Source organism: Acromyrmex echinatior, chromosome 14 (genome assembly GCF_024713525.1).
Source record: "Acromyrmex echinatior isolate Ae372 chromosome 14, ASM2471352v2, whole genome shotgun sequence".
In the NCBI taxonomy this organism is placed as follows: domain Eukaryota; kingdom Metazoa; phylum Arthropoda; class Insecta; order Hymenoptera; family Formicidae; genus Acromyrmex; species Acromyrmex echinatior.
The window spans coordinates 9,207,192-9,230,730 of NC_141865.1; the positions used below are offsets into that span (position 1 = coordinate 9,207,192).

Here is a 23,539-nt window from a genome sequence, read left to right on the forward strand (position 1 = left end):
ATCTATTTATTTTTATATTATACTCACACATTGATAAAAAGCACCTAACAACAGCGCACTTACAGCGACCATTTTTAAATGCGAAGTTTCCTTTGTCTGATTTGAATTATTATTATTAATATGTCCAACATTATTTATACATAAGCACTGATTTGTATTTAATTAATTGCTCGTATTTAATCTCGGTCGTGCAACAATATACCACACACATTTCACTTTTATCACCTGCGCATTTGCAACACGGACATATTTTAATAATGTTATTGGACTTGGCATGTATGTCGTTCAGGGGGTCAGACTCGGGCAGTCTGGGAGGACGTCACAGGCTCGACGCCGTTGACCTTTGTGAAAGATTGCGTTTCCTTCACCACCACAGTTTCCGCCCGCTTCTGGTTAATGGACTGCCGTAACATTTCCGATGCCACGAAAATGGCCACGGAACTATATACGCACGCGACACATGTGCCCTTTATGGCTAAGTACGTTTCGACTGATGTGACGTGACATATATGAATTTTCAGTAATAAATTACATAGTTGCAAATTATATAGGAAATAATTACTTTGATACTTGCTTTACGGTAGATTCGTCGTGTTTGCAAAACGAGTAGATCCATTGGAAGCGAGATTACGTGTATTCTGTATGACGGACGATAAAGAAGACAAAACTTTAGAGCATCAGGAACATTTTACAGAAGTTGCGAAAAGTAGAGACGTCGAGGTAATTGTCGATAATAAAAATGCCGTTAAAGTGTTCGTGAATTATGCGTAGTCTTCTTAGTTACTTAAGATGTCATTAAATCTTTTTTAATGCTGTAGGTTCTTGAAGGAAAAACGCAATACATGGAATTTTCGGGAAATCTTGTACCCGTTCTGAAAACGGGTGAACAGCTGCAATTACCGTTTAGAGCTTTCAAGGAAAATAGAGTTCCGTTTACCGCGAGAATAAAAGATCCGGATGCCGCTGATATGATGGGTCGAATCATGTTTATGAGCGAACCTAAGGTTCCGAGAGGTGAACTGCCGCAAACGCCAATCTGCACACTAAATATTTTGCTGCCGGAAAAAATTTCTCCGGATACCGCGGTCTCTGAGCTTGATTTATTGGAATTGTCAAAGAACTACAGTTTTCTACGCGATGGTGGAATAAGTATGTGTAAACTATAACAATAACGTGTGTGATGCGTAATAAAATGAAAATTAATTATTAACGACATTTGTTATCAAAATTTTCTATTTTACACTATTTTTTATTTAAATATTATTTTTAGGCAGACCAGATACAATACATAGAGCGACCATTCGATTAACAGACATTGCCAATCTATTGGATAAAGATTGGGAACCATTAGCGGAAGAATTGAATATCCCACCTAACGACGTGGCTCTAATAAAACAAGAATATCCCGATAAACCTGCACAACAGGCCGCTGCCATGTTCAAAATCTGGCAAAACAGTGGAAATAAAGCCACAGGTGAGACATTATGTAATTTACCTTTGTATCATCAAAACGTAGCATGTTAATTTTCGAATAAGAGTTGCGATAGCTTGCCTTGATAACTTTTAAAAAAACCTGTTTCTCAGCAAGGTCAATTAATTAAACACGCGCGCTATAGTTGAGTCAGGCGTGAGGAATCTTTTCTAACAACGTAGTTATGTGATGATCTCATTGTGCATTATTATGCCTGACATAAGTCTACACGCTTCGTTCCCTCTCTTTTCTTCCTGCTAATGGCATTGACTCGCACATAACTCACGGTGTTTCTGCAATCAGCAGAAATAACAACTGGTCGTGATTCCGCAGTACGTGATCGGCAGTCGTGCAGTGAAAGTGATTAAATTCTGTCACTTCTTTATTTATACCGATTACGTATCGCCGAATTACTCCATATTTATGTGAATTTATATTACCGAGATCGTTTAATATTTTTTCGATATATTTTTCGCGGAAAAATTCTCGGGAAAATAATACATGTTTTAAGATTATTCTGTTTTAAATTTGTTAAATTTTAATTATTTTGATTTAAAAAAATATATAAATATATAAATAGAAAAAGGAAAACGATGTTTATAACTTTATATCAAGAATATGAAAATCATAATCATTATACAAGCGAACTCCTAATAATATTTCGAAGAAGTCCTTGCCTACGTCTGCAAAATGCAATACATTCAGGTCTGTGTAAAATTAAAAGAAAGTGAATAAGAATATAATTGACTATAAATTTTAATGATATTAGGTGTTGGAATTAATTCGTAGCGTTTTACAAGTGATGGGAAGTACTTTCATTAATGTATTTTTTAATGCTCATGTGAAATAAATAACATTCTTTCATTAAAAAACGCTACGAATTAATTCCAACACCTAATACAAATATCGAATCCTTGTAAACGTATCCTTGCTTTTAAAATTATTTAACACTTGTAATATTTAAAATACATATAAAACAATTTATAACATTACATGTATTAAAATAAATATTAATAATATATTGATTTGTAGTATACTTAAAAAAAATATATAAAAATCATATTGATGATTGAAATATCACGTGACGTCCTTTATTTGCAGGAAACACATTAGAAAAAGCTCTCAATAAGATCGGACGAGAAGATATAGTGAACAAATGTATCTTCAATGTTGAGTTAGTGACTGACGACGTTGAAAAAGCTGTGGCGAGAGTCAGACTGGATCAGCCAGGATTTGATTCTCTTAAGGAGGAATTGGGACCGTCGAGAGACACGTCACTCCGCCGTGATGCAACTATGGATCCTAAAATGGACCCTGATTATGAAGAGTCTGACAGAATGAAGGTGCGCACTGTATGCAAATCTGGGAGAGAGAGAATTTACATGCATAATTGTGATTCAAATCGTCATGCAAAAAAACAAATTATTATTAATAAAAGATGCTATTTTATCGTTTGACCTTATTCTCGTTATCTAACGAATACTATTATTGAGTGCAATTGAAGAAGATATTATCCGTTCACTTTATATCTCGTAATAGCTCTTTTATGTATGCTACAACAGTTAAAAGGCTTATACATAACACTAATTTACTCAAATAACTACTTCTCCAAGAGCGTGGGATTCTTATAATCACCAAGATAAAGCGCAATTCTCTTTTTATTCCAGGACTCTGAATCAATGGAAGATCTCAGTATCACTGGCACACACGATAAACGTAAGTACAAATAGTAATATCTATAAATTTAATTTTATTATTACTCGCTCTTGCATTGCGTTTTAACGTTACATGTACAATTTGTCAAAAATTATTCAATACTATACATTTTTCTTCTATTATACTACAATACATATTGCAATAAAAAATGTGACGTCACGGCTCACAATACTTGAATGAATGATGCACGCTACGCCACAACGCGTGTTATATAGTTGTCAAATACACAGAACGAACACTTTTACTCGTGCTTACTTAGAAAACGTGTTAGTCAACGCTTGCCGAGCAATTTTACTGTGGCCACATATATCCATTACATTCGTCATGCAATGTCTCACATCAGCTCATGTTACCTCCATGTCTCTTCGTTTACGCATTTTCTGCACTTCACAGCCAAAGAGCACATCACAATCACAAACGGCACTGTATTCAACGGAACCTCGACCCCCATCAAAGACAAATATGCGAGCGACGAGAAAGAGCTCAGCGACATGATGGCTGATTACCTTGAGCACAAATGCCATACGACCGACACGATGAGCAAAAAGTCGCGCGACGAAGTGGACGATCCGGAGAAAAAACGTCAGAAAGCGATTGCCGATGCCAACAAGATAGTCTCTGGTAAGTGAGCTTGAAAGCGATTGGAATGAACGGTGCGGGTTGAGGGGCCGTGCTTATAATACTACTGGCAAAGAATCGGCAGCCATTAATCGAGTTTTAGCGGAGTTACGTCGCCAAATCGAGATTACGCATTTATACATACATATACTATAAATTCAGCAGCATGGTTGGATTAATGCTGCGGGCGCACGCTTGATCCTAAGGGATCGACTTACTCGTATTAACCATTTGTCGACGAACTACGTTTCGCCGAACTCGCTAAACCTCATTAGATCGGAGATACCTTTCCTTTTTAGTGATATCGTGTTCATAGTTATGAAGTCTACTCGCTTAAAAATTTTCAAATAATGCACGAGATGTACAATTATGTTTCTCAAATAGCTTTATATATTTATTTGCGCGTTTAGCATTATTGTCTTTTCTCTTAATGATACTGTTTTTCGATGAATTTTCTTGTACATTCCTATAGACGAATATTATTTCTTCATTTGTAAAAATGATACATGTTACCGTTATGCAGTTATGTCACAACAAATGCACATAATTACTTTTAATTGTATTGGCGTATAGACTATTATATGCCAATAACGTAGTTTCTAAGCAGCTATATTTCAATGCTAATTTCGTATATTGAATTTTCACTTGTGACTTATTATCGTCATTATGATGCAAGCTTTAATTTTTTTGTACGTAAGTATTCAACAGTGTGCACGATCTTATTTCAGCGAAACGTTGCGGTTGAATAAATGCTAATACAATGAATAAGGAATATTATTATTATGATTGTGGACACGATTCACGTCAATGCATAAAATTTGTCTCAGCTTGTAAAGAACAACGTACGTTTGCAGAGTGCAAGTAACGTACGTAAGCACTAAACATTTGTCTCTACGCCGTCCACTCACAGGTTCTGGAAGCCAATGCGGATCTCTTCAGAATTTTACCAGCTTGCTTTTACTTTAATATAAATAACGGATTATTTTATCTCGGCCTATCTCAAACAGCTGTTACTTATACTCGTATATTATATACAATAATTTTTATATACCTCATTTAATCATCCCCACTAATATCCTTAATATTTCGCGAACACTTTTAGATTAATTTGTTTCAGCAAGGTTTCGCTGCAATTATTTGGCGTTGCATGAATGGCCAATATGTGGGCCTAATTGTGTGCGCGCACGGAGCAGCTGTCATTAGAAAAGATCGTTGTCGCGTAGGCCATCAGAATATCGTTTCCTTTACTTATAACTGATAGATTAAAAATTACTAAAGTCATTACTAATAGCAATTGATTGTTGTTGTTCACTTAAAACAGTAATCAAGAGTTCTTTGTGAAGCTGAATATATGTCGAATTTATATTCTCTAACAGCTTCATTTTAGTACCTTTAGCGTTTATTTCACAGTTAATATTATAATACTAATTGTAGTATTTTCACAGAAAAACATTTCGAAATTGCAAGCTACTGAGAACGTTTCAATACAATTTATTGAAAAATCAAAGTACGTATGTACGTTGCACCAGTATTGACTGTTGGTAGCAATTGATGTTACTTCTCCTTCTTGAATCATATTTGCCTTGCGTATATAACGATGAGAAGATGGCTGCTCCACAGCACATACACTCCACGCACAAACCACACTACTACAGTCTAACCGCAGTTCTATCAAAAGAGCAATCAAAGAGCGAGCCAGCTTACACTAATGATGACGAAATTGACAATAAAATTGTGTTCCTTTATTTTGCTACCACGTATACAGATGCCTAAAATATATTATACTTAATTAACAGGTGTAATAGCAGACGCAGAGAAAGAGAAGGGGAAGTTAGCGAAGGAAGGGTGGTCGGTGGTTTATGATGATGATGATGCGCGGGACAATAAAGAGGCGCGGGGTGCAATAGGGCAGACTGTAATTAATGTTCATTTAGATCAAGTGGCCACCGAACCGAAAGGTTTCGTTCCCAAATTAGAGCAAATTCCTAGTATCGAACCGCCGATGATTAAACAGCATCGTGGTGGGATGCCGGATCCCAAAGTTAGCACTTCAAAAACAATAGTTTCTGTTAGTGGCGATCCGAAAGTAGGTCAGACAGTAGTAACTAAGACTACGGTAATAAAACAGACTCCGACTGAGACTGTGACTACGAAAGAAACGGTAATAGTTTCCCCCGATAAAAAAGACATTGTTAGCGAGAAAGAGAAACTATCTAAGGAGGGTAAGGAAGTCGATGAAAAGTTAGGTGCAGTTCCTACGGACGCGATTGTTACGCAAAAAACAGTAAAGGTCGACACAATAATTCAAACTGATCAAAAGAAGTCAGAAATAAAAACTCCAGCAGACAGGAATAAAGATAAAGATAAGGAGAAGGAGAAGGATAAAGAGACTGTTACGAAGATTGCGAAAACAGCTTATGAAGATGTTTACAATGTGCCGCATTCGGCAGACAGCACGGAAGAAAAATCAGACGACGAGAAGAAAACAAAGGATAAGAGCGGCGGAATTTTTTCGGGAATTTTTAAGGGCTCCAAATTGAAGAGAGGCAAGAAAGGTTCAAAGGACACATCCTTTGACAGTGACGAGGAATCGAAGGTTGTTCTAACAACGAAAGTTTCTGAACAGCAGCCAGAATTTCCTTCTACCGAAGTAACGGATTCGCATTTTGACAGCAGATTACCAGAAATCACAACTGCACCCGATGTAAGATCAGCTACTGTGGAATTTTTAGAAGATTCTCGACGAATCGCTGCAGGCATGCATGTACCTTACGAAGGCCTTGCTAAGCCAATAGAGAAAGAAGACAAAAAAACAGAGGCTACTGAGACCGATGATGACGGTAAAGATAAGACGAGTTTTTTCTCGAGTTTGTTTAAAAGTAAATCTAAAAAAGATGAAGATGGATCTATCTTACCTGTTATTCATGTTGAGAAACCTAAAGAATCCGCAGAACAAATCGCAAAAAAAGAGAAGAAAAAGCTGGCAGCAATCGCAAAGGAAAACGAGGAATTATTGGAATTACAAATGAAGGAAAAGGAGAAAGAGACCGAAGCATCTCAGATTGTCGAAGTGCCTAGCATAATCGAAAAAGAAACGGAAAAAGCTGTGAAAACTGACGCGAAAATTATCGAGGATACTAAAAGCAAAACAAAGATCATTTCAACGGATGAACAGCCACCTAGTAAGGATGACGAAAAGGAAGAAGATCAAGTAAAGGAGAAGAGTGGCTTCTTCGGCATCTTTAAGAGTCCAAAATCCAAGGACAAAAAGCTCAAATCGAAGGAGACATCCTTTGACAGCGATGAGGAAATCAAAACTGTAACGGAGAAACTCTTGGATGATACGCGGAAGGTTGCTGACTCTAGCGTGTTACCGATTGTATACAAAAGCGATGGAACAAAAGTCACTCCCAAAGAAGAGATACGTACTTTCGTGTCGACCATTCATTATGACGATATTCCTGCGGATAAAGTCAGTAAATCATATGATATTGTACAAACCACGATAAAGATCGGGAAGACTATTCACGAAGAGGTAAACGGGAAAGCGGACATTGACAAGGAGAAAATTCAGAAGGAAGAAAAAAAAGATGTTGAAAAACCTGCTACAGAAGTAAAATCCGATACGTCGGAACCGAAAGCACCCGAGATGGAAAAAGAGATGAGCGACGATATCAAAGAAAAGAGTGGCGGCTTTTTCGGTATGTTTAAGAGTCCGAAACTCAAAAGCAAAAAGAGAAGCAGATCCCGAGAGCATAGTTCTTCGAAGGAAACCTCTTTTGATAGCGGAGACGAAGACATTCGATTGGCAACGGCAAAACTTCTAGAAGATACAATACAGATGGCAGAGAACTTGAAGAAAGCTGAAGAAGAGTTACCAGAGAGTGTTACAAGAACTCCGCCTATAGATGAGAAGATAAAAAAATCTATCATTCCCGAAGATGAAGCTGTTGAAAAAGATAAGGGAAGTGGCATTTTCGGTATATTTAGAAGTCCCAAACAAGCGAGAAGTTCCAGATCCAGGAGTAGATCTAAGGAGAAGACACCTTCGCTCGAACTGCCAGATAGTGGCCATGAAGACTTACGAAAAGTAACTACAGCGTTCCTGGAAGATTCACGGAATATGGCTAGTATCATGGGCGAATTGACAGATTTGAAAGTTAAAGATGATAAATTATCAACAGAGATAAAAAAAGTTGACCAGCACATCACAATTGCAGCAGAAGACGTTAGTAAAACTGTCAAGGATGGTAAAGACGTGATTACCAAAAAAGTAGAAGAAAAAACACGCGATGTCATCGATAGCGCTGAAGCTGCAAAAGACAAAACGACTAAGGAAGCAAAGAAAGCGAAAGATAAAAGTACAGGATTCCTATCGGGGATATTTAAAGGTGCGAAACATGCCGTAGAGGAAACATCCGACGACATCAAGGAATTCTTGGACGATACAAAGAAAGAAGCTACTTTAGAGGAAGCACGAGCCAAAGAAGCGACAGTCACTGGCTTGAAAGATCTGGAAGCGAAGAAAGATGCTTTAGTAACAGACGCGAAGGACATTGTTGACAGAACTGTTATTGACATTAAAGAATCTAAAGATAAGACCATTGTGTCCATTGTGAAGGGAAAGAAAGAAAAAGTCTCGGACAAGATTTCGAAAGACATAGAGAAGGCAACGGATCATGCAAAAGCAGCTTCTGAAAAAGCTATAACAGATACGAAGAAAGTAGGTGAAAAAATAGAAAGCACTGCGAAGGATGCTGTACAAGCAGGTACAGAAATTAAAGATGCAATTATTACAGAGGTAAAGGAGGATGCAAAAATCGTGGAAGAAAAATTATCATCCGAGGCTGAATCAGCTGAAGATACCGCAGCATCTGCTAAGGACAAAGCTACCAAAGAAGCGAAAAAAATTAAAGATAAAGGAAGCGGTTTCTTCTCTGGTATATTCAAAGGGGCGAAACATGCCATGGAAGATGCAGCTGACGGTGTTAAAGAATTTATGGATGAAGCGAAAAAGGAAGCTGTATTAGAAGAAGAACGAGCCAAAGAAAAAGCTGCTGCAAGTCTGAAAGATCTAAAGGACAAAAAAGAAACAACTGTGAGTAAAGCTCAAGAAACTACAGATAAAGCTGTCGATAAAGCAAAAGAAGTAAAAGATAAAACCGTTTCTGCAGTAAAAGATACACAAGATAAAGTTGTCGAGGAAGTTTCCAAAGATGTACAACAAGTTACTGACGCTACGAAAACAGCTGGTGAAAAAGTAGCAGATGAAACGAAAAAAATCGAAGAAAAAATAGAGGAAATTGCGACAGAAATTGCACATACTGCCAAGGATACTAAAGATGCAGTAAGTAAAGAAGTAAAAGATGATGCAAAATTAGTGAAAGAAAAATTAGCAGCAAAGATTGATGTAGCAGCGGATGCTGCAGACAATGCAAAGGATAAAGCGTCAAAAGAAACAAAAAAAGCTAAAGAAAAAACAACTAGTTTCTTCTCTGGTATATTTAAAGGTGCTAAACACGCTGCAGAAGATGTGACAGATGATGTTAAAGAATTCCTGGATGAGACGAAAAAAGAAGCTGAAATGGAAGAAGAACATCTCAAAGAAAAGGCAGCTGCAAGTCTGAAAGATCTAAAAGATAAAAAAGACACAGCTGTTAGTGAAGTTCAAGAATCTGTGGACAAAGCTGCCGATAGAGTGAAAGAAGCAAAAGATAAAACAGTTTCCGCATTAAAAGACCAAAAGGATAAAGTTGTCGAGGAAGTTTCCAAAGATGCACAAAAAGTTGCAGACGCTACGAAAGTAGCTGGTGAGAAAGTATCAGATGAAACGAAGAAAATCGGAGAAAAAATAGAGGAAACCTCGGCAGATGTTGCACAAATTGCCAAGGATACTAAAGATGCAGTAATTAAAGAGATAAAAGATGATACAAAATTAGTGAAAGGAAAATTAGCAACTAGCGCTGATGCGGCAGCAGAAACTGCGGACAGCGCAAAGGAAAAAATGACAAAAGAAACAAAGAAAGCTAAAGAAAAAACAACTAGTTTCTTCTCTGGCATATTTAAAGGTGCGAAACACGCTGCAGAAGATGTGACAGATGATGTTAAAGAATTCTTGGATGAAACGAAAAAAGAAGCTGAAATGGAAGAAGAACATGTCAAAGAAAAGGCCACTGCAAGTCTGAAAGATCTGAAAGATAAAAAAGACACAGCTGTTAGTGAAGTTCAAGAAACTGTGGACAAAGCTGCCGATAGAGTGAAAGAAGCAAAAGATAAAACAGTTTCCGCATTAAAAGACCAAAAGGATAAAGTTGTCGAAGAAGTTTCCAAAGATGCACAGAAAGTTGCCGATGCTACGAAAGCAGCTGATGAAAAAGTAACAGATAGAACGAAGAAAATCGGAGAAAAAATAGAGGAAACTTCGGCAGATGTTGCACATGCTGCCAAGGATATTAAAGATGCAGTAATTAAAGAAGTAAAAGATGATACAAAGTTAGTGAAAGGAAAATTAGCAGCTGGCGCTGATGCGGCAACAGAAGCTGTAGACAGTGCAAAGGAAAAAGTGACAAAAGAAACAAAAAAAGCTAAAGAAAAAACAACTGGTTTCTTCTCTGGTATTTTTAAAGGTGCGAAACATGCCGTAGAAGATGCGACAGATGACGTCAAAGAATTCCTGGATGAGACGAAAAAAGAAGCTGAAATAGAAGAAGAACATGCCAAAGAAAAGGCCGCTGCAAGTCTGAAAGATTTGAAAGATAAAAAAGATACAGCTGTTAGTGAAGTTCAAGAAACTATGGACAAAGCTGCCGATAGAGTGAAAGAAACAAAAGACAAAACCGCCGGAAAAATGAAAGAAGCAAAAGATAAAACAGTTTCTGCATTAAAAGATCAAAGGGCTAAAGTTGTCGAGGAAGTTTCCAAAGATACACAGAAAGTTGCCGACGTTACGAAAGCATCTAGTGAGAAAGTATCAGATGAAACGAAGAAAATCGGAGAAAAAATACAGGAAACTTCGGCAGATGTTGCACAAGTTGCCAAAGATACTAAAGATGCAGTAATTAAAGAGATAAAAGATGATACAAAATTAGTGAAAGGAAAATTAGCAGCTAGCGCTGATGCGGCAGCAGAAACTGCGGACAGCGCAAAGGAAAAGGTGACAAAAGAAACAAAGAAAGCTAAAGAAAAAACAACTAGTTTCTTTTCTGGTATATTTAAAGGTGCGAAACACGCTGCAGAAGATGTAACAGATGATGTTAAAGAATTTCTGGATGAGACGAAAAAAGAAGCTGAAATGGAAGAAGAACATATCAAAGAAAAGGCCGCTGCAAGTCTGAAAGATCTGAAAGATAAAAAAGATACAGCTGTTAGTGAAGTTCAAGAAACTATGGACAAAGCTGCCGATAGAGTGAAAGAAACAAAAGACAAAACAGTTTCTGCATTAAAAGACCAAAAGGATAAAGTTGTCGAGGAAGTTTCCAAAGATGCACAAAAAGTTGCAGATGCTACGAAAGCAGCTGGTGAGAAAGTAACAGATGAAACGAAGAAAATCGGAGAAAAAATAGAGGAAACTTCGGCAGATATTGCACATGTTGCCAAGGATACTAAAGATGCAGTAATTAAAGAGATAAAAGATGACACAAAATTAGTGAAAGGAAAATTAGCAGCTAGCGCTGATGCGGCAGCAGAAACTTCGGACAGCGCAAAAGAAAAAGTGACAAAAGAAACAAAGAAAGCTAAAGAAAAAACAACTAGTTTCTTCTCTGGTATATTTAAAGGTGCGAAACACGCTGCAGAAGATGTGACAGATGATGTTAAAGAATTCCTGGATGAGACGAAAAAAGAAGCTGAAATGGAAGAAGAACATGTCAAAGAAAAGGCCGCTGCAAGTTTGAAAGATCTGAAAGATAAAAAAGACACAGCTGTTAGTGAAGTTCAAGAAATTGTGGACAAAGCTGCCGATAGAGTGAAAGAAGCGAAAGACAAAACCGCTGAAACAATGAAAGAAGCAAAAGACAAAACAGTTTCCGCATTAAAAGACCAAAAGGATAAAGTTGTCGAGGAAGTTTCCAAAGATGCACAAAAAGTTGCAGACGCTACGAAAGCAGCTGGTGAGAAAGTATCAGATGAAACGAAGAAAATCGGAGAAAAAATAGAGGAAACTTCGGCAGATATTGCACATGTTGCCAAGGATACTAAAGATGCAGTAATTAAAGAGATAAAAGATGACACAAAATTAGTGAAAGAAAAATTAGGAGCTGGTGCTGTTGCTGCTTCAGAAATTGCAGATAGTACAAAAGATAAAGCAATGAAAGAAACGAAAAAAGCTAAAGAAAAAACTAGTGTTTTCTTCTCCGGCATCTTCAAAGGTGGAAAACATGCTGCTGAAGATGCATCTGATGATGTTAAAGAATTTTTGGATGAAACAAGAAAAGAAGCTTCTTTAGAAAAAGAATGTATTAAGGAAGAAGTTGCGGCAAATATTAAAGATTTAAAAGATAAAAAGGATACAGTCGTTACCGAAGTTCAACAAACTGCAGACACAGTCTTCTTTGATATAAAAGGAGCCAAGGATAAAACTGTTTCTGTAATAAAAGATACGAAAGATAAACTTGTAGAAGAAGTTTCGAAAGATGCTGAAAAAGTGACCGATACAACAAAAGCAATCGATGAAAAAGTAACAACGGAATCACAGAAGGTAGGCGAAAAGATGGAATATGCCGCAGAAGATGTTGCGAAAACTGCCAAGCAGACTAAAGATGCAGCTATCAAGGAGATAAAGGAAGATACGAAATTAGTGAAAGAAAAATTGGCAGCAGGTGCTGATGCTGCTGTAGTGACAATAGATAATACAAAGGATAAAACGGCAAAACAAGTAAAGAAAACAAAGGAAAAAGCAACTGGTTTCTTCTCTGGTATTTTTAAAGGTGCCAAGCACGCTGTAGAAGGTGCAGCTGACGATGTTAAAGAATTTATGGATGAAACGAAAAAGGATGCTGCGTTTGAAGAGGATCGTGCTAAAGAAAAAGCTGCTGCAAGTCTGACAGATCTGAAAGATAAGAAAGACACTCTTGTTACTGAGGTTCAAAAGACTGTAGATAAAGCCGTTGTTGAAACGAAAGATGCAAAAGAAAAAGCAGTCTTTGCAGTGAAAGATAAGAAGGATGAAATTGTTGAAGAAATTTCTAAAGATACTCAGAAAATTTCCGATACCGCGAAAGCAACTGATGAGAAAATAACAACGGAAATAAAGAAAATTGGTGAAATAATTGGGGATACCGCGACGGATGTTGAACATACTGCCAAGCACACTAAAGATGCAGCAGTTAAAGAAGTGAAAAAGGATACAAAGAAAGTTAAAGATAAATTGATAGCAGATGTCAATGTTGCTGCAGAAACCGCGGAAGTTGCGAAAGATAAAGCAACAAAAGAAGCAAAAAGGGTTAAAGAAAAAACCAGTGGTTTTCTGTCTGGTATATTTAAAGGCGCTAAACATACTGTGGAAGATACAACCGACGACGTCAAAGAATTTTTGGATGAAACGAAAAGAGAAGCATCATTAGAAAAAGAACGTATTAAAGAAGATGTCGCCGCAAATATTAAAGATTTGAAGGATAGAAAAGATACCGTAATTGCAGGAATTCAAGAGACCACAGACAAGGCCATCATTGATGCAAAAGACACGAAAGATAAAACAGTATCTGCAATGAAAGACAAGAAAGATAAAGTTGTCGAAGAAATTTCCAAAGATGCGCAAAAAGTTACCGATACCACGAAAATGGTTGGCGAGAAAGTAGCAGATGAAATGAAGAAAATCGAAGAAAAAATAGAGGAAACTGCGGCAGAAGTTACACAATCTACCAAAGATACTAAAGATGCAGCAATCAAAGAGATAAAAGATGATACAAAGTTAGTGAAAGAAAAATTAACAGCTGGCGCTGAAGCTGTGGCAGCAGAAGCTACTGACAGTGCAAAGGAAAAAGCAACAAAAGAAGCAAAAAAAGCTAAAGAAAAAACAACTGGTTTCTTCTCCGGTATTTTTAAAGGTGCAAAACACGCCGTAGAAGATGCGACAGACGATGTTAAAGAATTCTTGGACGAGACGAAAAAAGAAGCTGAAATGGAAGAAGAACGTGCCAAAGAAAAGGCTGCTGCAAGTTTGAAAGATCTGAAAGATAAAAAAGATGTTGTTGTTAGTGAAGTTCAAGAAATTGTGGATAAAACCGTCGACAAAGGGAAAGGAGCAAAAGATAAAACAGTTTCTGTAATAAAGGACAAAAAGCATAAAGTCGAGAAAATTTCCAAAGATGCACAAAAAGTTACTGACGTCACGAAAGCAGCTGGTGAGAAAGTAGCAGATGAAACTAGGAAAATCGGGGAAAAAATGGAGGAAACAGCAACAGAAATTGCACAAACTGCCAAAGATACTAAAGATGCAGCAATTAAAGAAGTAAAAGAAGATGCAAAATTAGTGAAAGAAAAATTAGCGGCAGGCGTTGATGTGGCAGCGGATGCTACAGACAGTGCAAAGGATAAAGCGTCAAAAGAAGCAAAAAAAGCTAAGGAAAAAACAGGTGGCTTCTTTTCTGGTATATTTAAAGGCGCTAAACATGCTGTAGAAGACGCTGCTGACGACGTCAAAGAATTTATGGATGAGACGAAGAAGGAAGCTGTTTTGGAGGAAGAACGTACTAAAGAAAAAATTACTGCGGAGCTTAAAGATTTGAAGGATAAAAAGGACGTTGTTGCAACTGAAGTTCAAGAATCGATAGGCAAAACCATCACTCATGTAAAAGACACGAAAGATAAAACAGTTGCTACTGTAAAAGATAAGAAAGATAAAATTGCAGAGAAACTTTCCAAAGACGTACAAAAAGTTGCCGATACTACAAAAACAACCGGTGAAAAAGTTACAACAGAGACAAAAAAGTTCGGTGAAAAAATAGAAGAAACTGCAGCAGATATCGTGCGGAATGTGGAAGATGCTAAAGAAGAAGCAGTTAAGGAAATGGAAAAGGATACAAAATTCGTAAAAGATAAATTAGCAGAAAGTGCTGATGTTGCTGCGGAAGTTGCGGGAAGTGCAAAAGATAAAACAACAAAAGAAACGAAGAAAATCAAAGAAAAAACTAGTGGATTCTTTTCTGGTATATTTAAAGGTGCAAAACACACTACGGAAGATATATCTGAAGATGTGAAGGAACATGTAAGCGATGCCAAAAAGGAAGCGACTAAAGAATTGGAAGAATTAGAACGTAAGAAAGATGATATGATGCATAGTGCAAAGGATGCCGTGGACAAAACCATTAAAAGTGTGAAAGATGCCGAAGATAGAACTGTTTTTATCGCGATAGATACGAAAGACAAATTGGCAGATATAGCTGCCAAAGACATAGACAAAGCAACACATGATTTGAAAGCAGCTCGTGATGACGTAGTCACAAAGACCAAAGAAGTAGTCGATAAAGTAGAAACTTCCGTGGCAGATGTTGGACATGATATGAAAGATATTAAGGATGTAGCTGTAATAGAAGCAAAAGAAGACGCTAACGTTATAAAGGAAAAGTTAGCTGCCAAAGCTGAATCTATATCGGATTCAGTAGAAATCACTAAAGACAAGACAACTAAAGAGGCGAAGAAAGCCAAGGAAAAAGCTAGTGGCTTTTTTTCGGGAATATTTAAAGGATCGAAACATTCCATGGACAGCGCAGTGGATGATGTAAAAGAATTCCTGGACGAAACGAAAAAGGAGGCAGCATTAGAGCAAACGCATGTCAAGGAAGCAGCAGAAGCCGAACTAAAAAATCTGGAGCATAAAACAGACCGCATGATTTCCGAAGCGAAAGAAGCGAAAGATCGTGTTACTGAGGAAATAGTTGACCAAGTCGAAAAGACTATCGACGCCACTAAAGTGGCAGGCGATAAAGTAGTTACAGATGAAAAACGAATTGTCGATGACATCACGCAAAGTGTTGCAGATGTTAAAGATAGCGTGGTGAAAGAAATAAAGGAAGATGTACAAACAGCAAAAGAGAAATTAAAAACAGGTAGTGATGCTGTAGCAGAAAGTGCTGCAGTTACGAAAGATAAAGTAATTAAGGAATCAAAGAAAACTAAAGAAAAGGGTAGTGGTTTTCTTTCGGGAATATTCAAGAGTGCAAAGCATTCTGTAGAAGAAGTATCTGATGATGTAAAAGAATTTGTAGACGAGACAAGGAAGGAAACCACTTTGAAACGAGAGCAAACCAAAGAAAAAATCGTTGCAGGTGTCAAAGACTTGAAAGATACAAAAGAAGCTCTTGTTACTAATATTCAAGACGTCACTGATAAAACCGTCATTGACGCAAAAGCTGTTAAAGATAAAACTGTCTCTGCAGTAAAAGACAAAAAAGATAAAGTTGTTGAGGAAGTTTCTAAAGATGTGCGTAAAGTTGCTGAAACCACGAAAGCAGCTGGTGAGAAAGTAGCAGATGAAACGAAAAAAATCGGTGAAAAAATAGAGGAAACTGCGGCAGATGTTGCACAAGTTGCCAAGGATACTAAAGATACAGCTATTAAAGAGATAAAAGAAGATGCAAAATTAGTGAAAGGAAAATTGACAGCAGGTGCTGATGCTGCTGTAGAAACTACGGACAACTTAAAGGACAAAGCCACAAAAGAAGCGAAAAAAGCTAAGGAAAAAACAGGTCGTTTCTTTTCTGGTATATTTAAAGGAGGAAAACATGCCGCAGAAGAGACAACTGACGATATTAAAGAATTCTTGGAGGAAACGAAAAGAGAAGCTTCATTAGAAAAACAACGTGCTAAGGAAGAAGTTGCTGCAGGTCTTAAAGATTTAAAAGATAAGCAAGATGCTGTTATTACTGGCGTTCAAGAGGCTGCAGATAAGGCTATCACCGATGTAAAAGATGCAAAAGATAAAACAGTTTCTGCAGTAAAAGACACAAAAGATAAAGTTGTCGAGGAAGTTTCCAAAGATGCACAGAAAGTTGCAGACGCTACGAAAGCAGCTGGTGAGAAAGTATCAGATGAAACGAAGAAAATCGGAGAAAAAATAGAGGAAACTTCGGCAGATGTTGTACAAGTTGCCAAGGATACTAAAGATACAGCAATTAAAGAAGTAAAAGATGATGCAAAATTAATGAAAGAAAAATTAGCAGCAAAGATTGATGTAGCAGCGGATGCTGCAGACAGTGCAAAGGATAAAGCGTCAAAAGAAGCGAAAAAAGCTAAGGAAAAAACAGGTGGCTTCTTTTCTGGTATATTTAAGGGCGCTAAACATGCCGTAGAAGATGCTGCTGACGATGTTAAAGAATTTATGGATGAGACAAAGAGAGATGCTCAATTGGAAGAAGAACATGCTAAGGAAAAAATTGCATCGGAACTTAGAGACTTGAAAGACAAAAAAGATGCAGCGACAACAGGTGTAAAAGATGTTGCAGATAAAGCTACAGCTGACATGAAACATGCAAAAGATAAAGCAATTTCTGGTGTTAAAGATCAAAAGGATAAAATTGTTGAAGAAATTTCCAAAGATAAGCAAAAAATTGCTGATACCACAAAAGCAATTGGTGAGAAAGTAGCAGCAGAAACGAAGAAGATCAGTGAAAAAATAGGTGAAACTGCCCCAGACGTTGAGCATGCTACCAAAGACATTAAAGATACTACAATTAAGGAAGTAAAGGAAGATGCAAAGAAAATTGAAGATAAATTAATAGCAGATATTGATGTGGCTGCAGAAGCTGTTGGTAGTGCAAAAGATAAAACATCGAAAGAAGTGAAGAAAGCTAAGGAAAAAACAGGTGGTTTCTTCTCTGGTATCTTCAAAGGTGCGAAACATGCTGTAGAAGACGCAGCAGACGATGTCAAAGAATTTCTAGATGAAACAAAACATGAGGCAGAATTGGAAGAAGCTCGTATTAAAGAAGCAGCAGTTGCTGATTTGAAAGAATTGGAACATAAGAAGGATGCTGTTGTCAGTGATGTAAAAGACACGGCAGATCGAACTGTCGCTGAAATGAAAGAAGCTAAGGATAAAACTATCGCCGCAGCAAAAGATACGACAGATACAGTCACTAAAATAGTTTCGGAAGATATTCAGAAAGCTACTGATACAGGCAAAGCTGTTAAAAACAAAGCAGCGTTAGAAGTAAAGAAAACTGGTGAGAAATTGGATTCAACAGTAGAAGACATCGCACATGGGATTTCGCATTCGAAAGATGCAGCCATTAAAGAACCTAGAGATGAAACCAAAGTAATGAAAGAGAAAATGACAGCTGAAGTTGAAACTGTAACTGAAAGTGCTGAGACTGTTAAGGATAAAGCGGTTAAAGGAGCAAAAAAGACAAAGGAAAAAGGGTCTGGTTTTTTATCAGGCATATTTAAAGGTGCCAAGCATTCTGTTGAAAGCGCAGCAGATGATGTCAAAGAATTTCTAGATGAAACGAAACGCGAAGCAGAATCGGAAGAAGCTCGTGCTAAGGAAGCAGCAGTGGCTGGATTGAAGGAACTAGAACATAAAGAAGATGCTGCCATTATTGGCATAAAAGATGCAACTGATCAAGCTGTTGCTGGAATAAAAGATGTCAAGGATAAAACTGTTGCCGCAGCGGAAGATACAAAAGAAAAAGTCTTGGAAGATATTCAAAAGGCTACAGATGCGAGTAAAGCTGCTAAAGACAAAGTGACAGCAGAAGTAAAGAAAGTGGGTGATAAATTGGATTCAACAGCACAAGATGTTGCACAAAAAATTGCGGATACCAAAGATACGGTTGTCAAGGAAGTACAGAATGATACTAAAAAAGTGAAAGAGAAATTAGTAACTGAAATTGAACAAGCAGCAGAGGATGCGAAACATGCAAAGAATAAAGCAGTTTCTGTTGTTAAAGATCAAAAGGATAAAATTGTCGAGGAAGTTTCTAAAGATGTGCAGAAAGTTACCGATGGTACGAAAGCAGTCGGCGAGAAAGTAGTAGCAGAAACGAAAAAAACCGGTGAAAAAGTAGAAGATACCGTGACAGATGTTGCACAAGCTGCCAAAGATATTAAAGATGCAGCGGTTAAAGAAGTGAAAAAAGATACAAAGAAGATAAAAGGACAATTGACAGCAAGCGCTGATTCTGCCGCGGAAGTTGTAGACAGTGCAAAAGATAAAGCGAAGAAAACGAAGGAAAAAACAAGTGGTTTTTTTTCCGGGATATTTAAAGGTGCAAAACATGCTGTAGAAGATGCATCTGGCGACGTTAAGGAATTCTTGGATGAAACGAAAAGAGAAGCTTCTATAGAAAAAGAACGCGCTGAAAAAGAAATGGCCGCTGATCTCAAAACTTTGAAAGACAAAAAAGATTCTTCGATCGCCGGAGTTCAGGAGGTAATAGACAAAACTGTCGCTGATGTGAAAGATACGAAAGATAAAACAGTTTCTATCATAAAAGATAAAAAAGACAAAGTTACTGATGACATTTCCAAAGATGTTCATAAAATTACTGATACCACAAAAGCAGTTGGTGAGAAAGCCGTAACAGAAACGAAAAAAATTTGTGGAGAAATAGAAACAACCGCGGAAGATGTTGCACAAGGTATTATAGATACTAAGGATGCAGTGGCTACAGAAGTGAAAGATGATGTAAAATTGGTGAAAGAAAAAGTGTCATCTGGTATAAGCGCTGTATCCGATGGTAGTCAGGTTGCTAAAGATAAAGTGACTAAAGACGTGAAGAAAGTTAAAGAAAAAGGTTCCGGTTTTCTATCGGGAATATTTAAAGGTGCCAAGCATTCTGTTGAAAGCGCAGCAGACGATGTCAAAGAATTTCTAGATGAAACAAAACGAGAGGCAGAACTGGAAGAAACTCATGCTAAGGAAGCAGCAGCGGCTAGATTGAAAGAATTAGAACATAAAAAGGATGCTGTCGTTACTGGTGTAAAAGATACAACTGATCAAGCTGTTGCTGGAATAAAAGATACTAAGGATAAGACTATGATTGCAGCGAAAGATACAAAAGAAAAAGTCATTGAAGAAGTTTCGGAAGATATTCAAAAGGCTACAGATGCAGGTAAAGCTGCTAAAGACAAAGTGACAGCAGAAGTAAAGAAAGTTGGTGATAAATTAGATTCAACAGCACAGGATGTTGCACAAAAAGTTGCAGATACCAAAGATGCAGTTATTAAGGAAGTACAGGATGATACGAAAAAGGTGAAAGAGGAATTGGCAGAAAAAGTCGAAACTGTGACCCATAGTGCTGAAGCAGCTAAGGATAAGGCAACTAAAGAAGCGAAAAAAGCTAAAGAAAAGGGATCCAGTTTTCTCTCGGGAATAGTTAAAGGTGCGAAACATGCTGTTGGAAGCGCAAAGGACGACGTTAAGGAATTTCTGGATGAGACAAAGTACGAGGCGAAATTAGAAGAAGCTCGTGCTAAAGAAATTGCAACGGTTGGTGTGAAGAAACTGGAACACAAGAAAGATGTCATTGATAGCGCAAAGGATGTTACAAAAGAAGTAGTAACTGATGTTAAGGACGCTAAAGATAAAATTTCTGACTCAATGACTCAAGTAGCGGACACCACGAAGATTGCAGTTGATAAACTTGCAACTGAAACAAAGAAGGTTAGTGAAAAAATAGAATCTAAAACCACGGATATTGCAGATGGTATAGGGCATGCCAGAGAAAGTCTCGATAAAGAAATAAAAGAGGATACAAAGGCGGTGAAGGATAAATTATTAACAACTGCCGATGCTACTGCTGACGGCGCCAAAGCAGTCAAAGATGAATTTGCGAAAGATGCTAAAAAGGCGAAGGACACGGGTTCAGATTTCCTGTCTGAAGTTATTCAGAGTGCAAAGCAAACAGGAAAGGAAATTTCCGACGATGTGAAGGACTTTCTGGAAGTAACCAGGCAAGAAGCAGCTGCTGATGAAGCACTCGCTAGAGAAGCCGCGGCGGCAAGATCAAAAGAACTGGAAAAAGCAAAGGATAAAGCCGTTAGTGAAATTAAAACCTCTACGAGTAAAGTTGTGAAAGGCACGAAAGACGCTAAGGAGAAGAGTCTTTCTAATATAAAAGGTGCGAAGGACAAAACAATCTCTACTGTGAAAGCGGCGGGAAGTAAGATAGGGCATAGTGTGACGCAAGCCGGGGAAAAAGTTAAATCTATTGATCAAGATGTGACACAGAAAACTAAACGCGCCAAAGATGCTATTGTAAGTGAAGCAAAGGAAGATACACGAATAGTCAAAGGAAAATTGGCGACTGGCACAGGTACAATCGCTAGTACGACAGAGACTGTTAAGGACAAAACCGCGAAAGATACTAAAAAGATCAAACAAAAATCAGGCAGTTTTTTATCAGGCGTGGTTAAGAGCGCCAAACACGCAGTAGAAGATGCAACGGATGATATGAAGGACTTCCTGGAAGAGACCAAGCAAGAAGCAACCGCGGAAGAAGCTCGTACTAAGAGCGATCTCGCTCAAGCGAAAGATAAATCCGCCAAATCCACAACTGATGCGAAGGACAGATCTGTCAGTGCCGTTAAAACTACGAGAAAGAGTCCCCCGAAGTCACAATTACCAATGGACGTGAAAGGCACGGGCAAAGTTTCGCCTATCACTAAGAGAACGGGCAAAGTGACTGAAATGCCAGCGACAAAAAGAAACGGTGATAGAGTAGGATCGAAACGCACAGGCGAGATTGTTCAGGAGGTAGTTCGTAGATCCGATATAGCTGGCAGGTCAGAGACGTCCGGTGGCGTCGAGCATTTAACCGAGACAGTTAGCGTTAAGAAAGTATCTCGCATTCCACAAAAGAAAAGTTCGGGTAAGGAGGCAGGTTCAGACGATTCGGGTAATTCGCGTAGAGTAGTAGAGACAGTAACCACGATAGGGCACCCCGAGCCTCGCACACGGCACTCCGTCACCACAATCGTGACAAAGTCTGTGCGAACGACCCCACCGCCACCCAGTTCACTCGCCGAGTTCACTGACAGTAGAACCGAAGGTATCTTGCAATAATCTTGCGTTATATCCATATCTATATCTATATTATATATTACATATACCAGCTGTGTGTAACATGATTAATGATTAAGTTGACGCTTCTCTGTAACTTCAGTTTTACTAGTTATTCTCGTGACATCAGAGAGCAAAAAAAGAGAAAGATATATATACATATATATATATATATATACATTCATGCACCTTCGTCAGTCATTAATAAAACCTAACACTCTAATCTTTCAGTCATTTTCAGTCCATTAATTCATCATTTTACGATTCGTAGAACCAATCGACAACATCCGAGACAATCATACTACCGCTTATTCCTATTATAATTTTCTGTGTATTGTTTTAAATTTTCTTTATGTTTCCATGTGTATCGAATGGGTATATTGTTAATTGAATTCAATTTTATTTAAATGAGACGATGTGTTTAATTATGATTATGTGTGTATTTAAAATGAAATCTAAATCAGGCAGAATTCATTATAGTATAAAGATTCTCAAAGAAAGATCTGATTAATATCGAATAGAACAAACGATATACCTATATGTACATACTACATTTAATTATTTGCTGTACTTATTTTCAGTTACGTCTTAACGATTTTGTTAATATCTATTTAATGCATGATTCCAGGTTTTTGCGCTATTTTTTAAACGTCTCTTTTACCACAATGGATAATTTTCCTAGTATTACTTCTTGAACATCGGAATCTTATTTTGTTGCCCCAACCGTATCTCTTTTTTTTCGTTTGTAGCGTATATAACATATAGAGATCACGTATTTACGATTATGCGGTAATTATGTCTCATTGAAATTAACAGGAATACCACAACTAGCGAAGCATGAACTGAGGTATGCCATGCAGAGAAAAAAAAACATCATCCATCATCTAATCTTTGTTGAATCATTGCTTTCAATGTCATATTTGCCGATTCCCAATGTAAACTCAATTTTTTTCTTTATATGAACTTTTCAGACGTGACCAAAGAGGCTGCACGACGGGCACAAAACCTGGCGGACCAGGCGTACACCTCGACGAAAACAGGTAACGTAAAATCGACTCGAGTAAAATGTAAAAGAGTTCACGTACGCGGATCATCATCTCCGATCGAAGATCAGTAACGGTAGAAGACTTTGTTTTTTGGTGCCCTCATTTATATTTAGCTTTATCTTCCATAGTTAGCACCTGCCGACGCTTTCACACTAACTGATACTGTGCGCACGTCTCTTACTAAATAGTAACCGATCTCTTTTTTGCATTGTCGAAGACAAGAAGTAGAATTTTCATTTGCTCGAAAAAACTAATCTGTATATAATACATATATATTCGTCGAGTAGTTTAGCCAGTTGTAGCGTGTCCAGCAAATTGTGGTATCATCATATCGGCGAGGAAGTGATTTTTTTGTGAAAACAAGACAAACAAATATAGTTTAAATTTTACTTTTTTCAATTAATTGCGTGATCTTAGAAAAAATTTGGAATATTCAGAATGTTCTCGACGTTTGTCTGCTTCCATAATGGTACATTTTAGTAAGATTCAGGCGCCATAACCAGACACCGTTTTTTAATGAGTGTATTTTCTTTCGTTTTCGATAAAAAGACTAATCCTGGTTGCAATATTGATACTAACTAAAAAAAAAAAAAAAAACTAAATAAGCGGGCAGAACCGCAATGCACGCGCACACGCATCATGCGCGAGACGCATCTCTTTGGGATCGCTTCTCCTATGCCTCACATGCGT

General features: G+C 37.6%; 1 protein-coding gene across 21 annotated transcripts in view; it reads left to right on the top strand.

Moving 5' to 3' along the window:
• LOC105148838 (uncharacterized) overlaps positions 1-23,539 on the top strand; it is an 85,627-nt gene that overhangs the window by 52,185 nt on the left and 9,903 nt on the right. For 17 of the 21 annotated variants that reach the window (XR_015547312.1, XR_015547313.1, XM_087413099.1 and 14 more), the window contains 9 exons: positions 290-479; positions 585-720; positions 819-1,149; positions 1,271-1,474; positions 2,573-2,814; positions 3,139-3,187; positions 3,581-3,808; positions 5,602-21,792; positions 22,775-22,843. Coding sequence is in view for 19 of the 21 variants with exons in the window: in XM_087413099.1 (XP_087269225.1) it covers positions 290-479; positions 585-720; positions 819-1,149; positions 1,271-1,474; positions 2,573-2,814; positions 3,139-3,187; positions 3,581-3,808; positions 5,602-21,792; positions 22,775-22,843 (17,640 nt within the window). In the remaining 2 variants the exon portion in view is untranslated. The remainder of the gene's footprint in view (positions 1-289; positions 480-584; positions 721-818; positions 1,150-1,270; positions 1,475-2,572; positions 2,815-3,138; positions 3,188-3,580; positions 3,809-5,601; positions 21,793-22,774; positions 22,844-23,539) is intronic. The other 4 variants (XM_087413097.1, XM_087413098.1, XM_087413100.1 and 1 more) reach the window with 2 other exon arrangements.